Raw genomic sequence first — 2,241 nt, 5'->3', positions numbered from 1 at the left:
TGCCCATGTGTTAACATGCCATATTAAGGTATGGCTTTTACTTTTACAAATAGTTGATAGACTGGGAAATGATGAATTAGGAAATCTGGCAACACAATCGTTTTTTTTAATCATCATCTTGAACCCAGTAACCTGTAAAATGTGTGATAACTGCAAATTATTTGTTCTTGTATACTGGTACTCTAATCATCATCATGTTTCTCAGTAACAATCTAGTGTTGCTGTTATCAGCCTTTAGTTGCCATCATAGAAGTAAAATATTTAAACGTGATAAAATGAGGCATATATGAAGAATGGGGTCACAATCTCCTTTCATCTCCATAGCATCTGTGCTATTGGCTATTTTTTATCAGTGTTTTCAGTCCCCTGTGTTTGTACTTGCACTCTCTTATTATGCAGGGATGCTACACAGTGTTGCATGTGCTGGAGTTGACGCTTTGATGATCAGGTCAGATGGTGCTGCTGGAACTGTATGGCCTGAGTGTGCCCCTGTGACGAGGCTTGTCCCACTTCCTCTTGTCCCACCGCAAGAGCAGTAGCATCTTGAAGGTGACCCGGAAAGACTTGTTGCAGAGGGCGTAGCACACCGGGTTCACAGTGCTGTTGACATAGCAGAGCCAGTAGCCCAGGTGCCACAGGTTATCAGGGATACATTTAAAGATGGACACCAGCACCATGATGTTATAGGGCGTCCAGGTGATGATGAAGGCAAGCAGAATAGCACTCAGGGTTCTGGCCGCCTTATTGTCCTTCGCTATCATGCTTCGCTGCTTCTTAGCTTTGGGCTGCCTGGGCCTCCCAGGACATCCAAAGTCTTGTGTGTTGGGAATGTCCTGGTCCTCAGGACCTCTGACGACATCTTGCTCGTCTCTCAGCTGAATCATAGGTAGATGCACCACCATACTGGTCATTCCTTTCACCTCTGAGGAAGAAGAGTCAGAGGGCTCTTCCTCATCCATGTTCCAGCCACCACTGTTGCTCCCCTCTGTATGGGATGATGATGTCAGTGCTCTCCCTTTGTTTAGCCTGAAGGGGAAGCAGGTGGTGTGTCTCTTTCTGCTATGCCCCTGACCAGCTTGCATCCCCTTATAGGTGCTGATGCTGCTCTTGGCACTGATGGAGTAGGGCATCTGGCGTCTGGAATCCAGAGAGGCTCCCCCACCATGCACCAGGCCCAGCAGCCCGGCCAGATCCCGGGTACGGTTCTCTGTCTCACGGTAGATGCGCCAATAGAGGATGATCATGATGGAGACAGGGAGGTAGAAGGCAGCAATGGCAGTGCCGAAAGTGAAAAAGGGCTCTTTCTGGAACTGGATGGAGCACTTGACCTTCTCCTTCTCTGTGTGCTCCTTCACTATGTACGACCAGAGCAGAATGGTGGGTGCCCAGAGTATGAAGGAGATGGCCCAAGCGAGGCTGATCATGATGGCCGCCCGCCTGGGCGTGCGCTTAGCACGGTAGGTGAGCGGTCTCGTGATGGAAAAGAAGCGGTCAAAGCTAATGAGCAGCAGGTTCATGACAGAGGCGTTGCTTGCCACATAGTCAGTTGCCAGCCAGATGTCACAGGCGAGGTTCCCCAGGGTCCAACGCCCCAAGATGATGTACATGGTATAGAGGTTCATGGAGATGGCCCCCAAAACCAGATCTGCCACGGCCAGGCTCAATAGGAAGTAGTTACTGACTGTGCGCAGGTGACTGTTGACCCGAAAGGAGATCATCACCAGCAGGTTTCCAATGACAGTGACCAGGGAAAGGGGCACAGTGATGAGGATTATCACAACAACTTCCCATGGTTTATGGCCCCCTAGTGGATCCGTTGTCCAGTTGGAGGTTGGGGACTCACAGGAAACATTCATGGTGGTTGCGAAGGGAACAAATGCTATCTACAGTGTTGGGGCAGAATCATCATACTTCAAGATGAGAGTTCAAACAGTCATGTCAAGGGTTGTCCACACCGCAACCTCTCAGATTAGGAACTGTGGAACGAAGGGAAAAACAATGTTTTAAAGTAGTTTTGCCATGATTGGACTACATCAAAGCCATCAGCTCTATACTAATTTTGCACAGACAGGATTGAAGACAAGTTTTCCCAAATACTAGGAAGTATATTTTACAGATATTTGCAAATATTTTCATTATTCCATTGTATAGTTGCATATTCATGAGACAATTCTGTATATTGATCTTTTTTAATAGAAGTAACAAACGTTGCTTACATTTTCAAGCACACAAAAAATATAA

At 47.3% G+C, this 2,241-nt stretch overlaps 1 protein-coding gene across 1 annotated transcript; it reads right to left on the bottom strand.

Annotated features, from left to right (window-relative positions):
- Positions 1–449: 449 nt before the first annotated feature.
- LOC118235837 (muscarinic acetylcholine receptor M5-like) lies at positions 450–1,971 on the bottom strand. The gene has a single exon (XM_035433687.1). The coding sequence runs from the start codon at positions 1,854–1,856 to the stop codon at positions 450–452; it is 1,407 nt and encodes a 468-aa protein (XP_035289578.1). The 5' UTR covers positions 1,857–1,971.
- Between the last annotated feature and the right edge of the window lie 270 nt (positions 1,972–2,241).

The sequence above is a fragment of the Anguilla anguilla genome, chromosome 9 (assembly GCF_013347855.1).
Source record: "Anguilla anguilla isolate fAngAng1 chromosome 9, fAngAng1.pri, whole genome shotgun sequence".
Taxonomy (NCBI): domain Eukaryota; kingdom Metazoa; phylum Chordata; class Actinopteri; order Anguilliformes; family Anguillidae; genus Anguilla; species Anguilla anguilla.
Note: the sequence above shows the minus strand (reverse complement) of the source record. Positions and strands in the feature narration are given on the sequence as shown.

Excerpts from the sequence above, each read along its gene's own strand:
- LOC118235837 (XM_035433687.1), bottom strand. The coding sequence starts at position 1,856 with ATGAATGTTTCCTGTGAGTCCCCAACCTCCAACTGGACAACGGATCCA.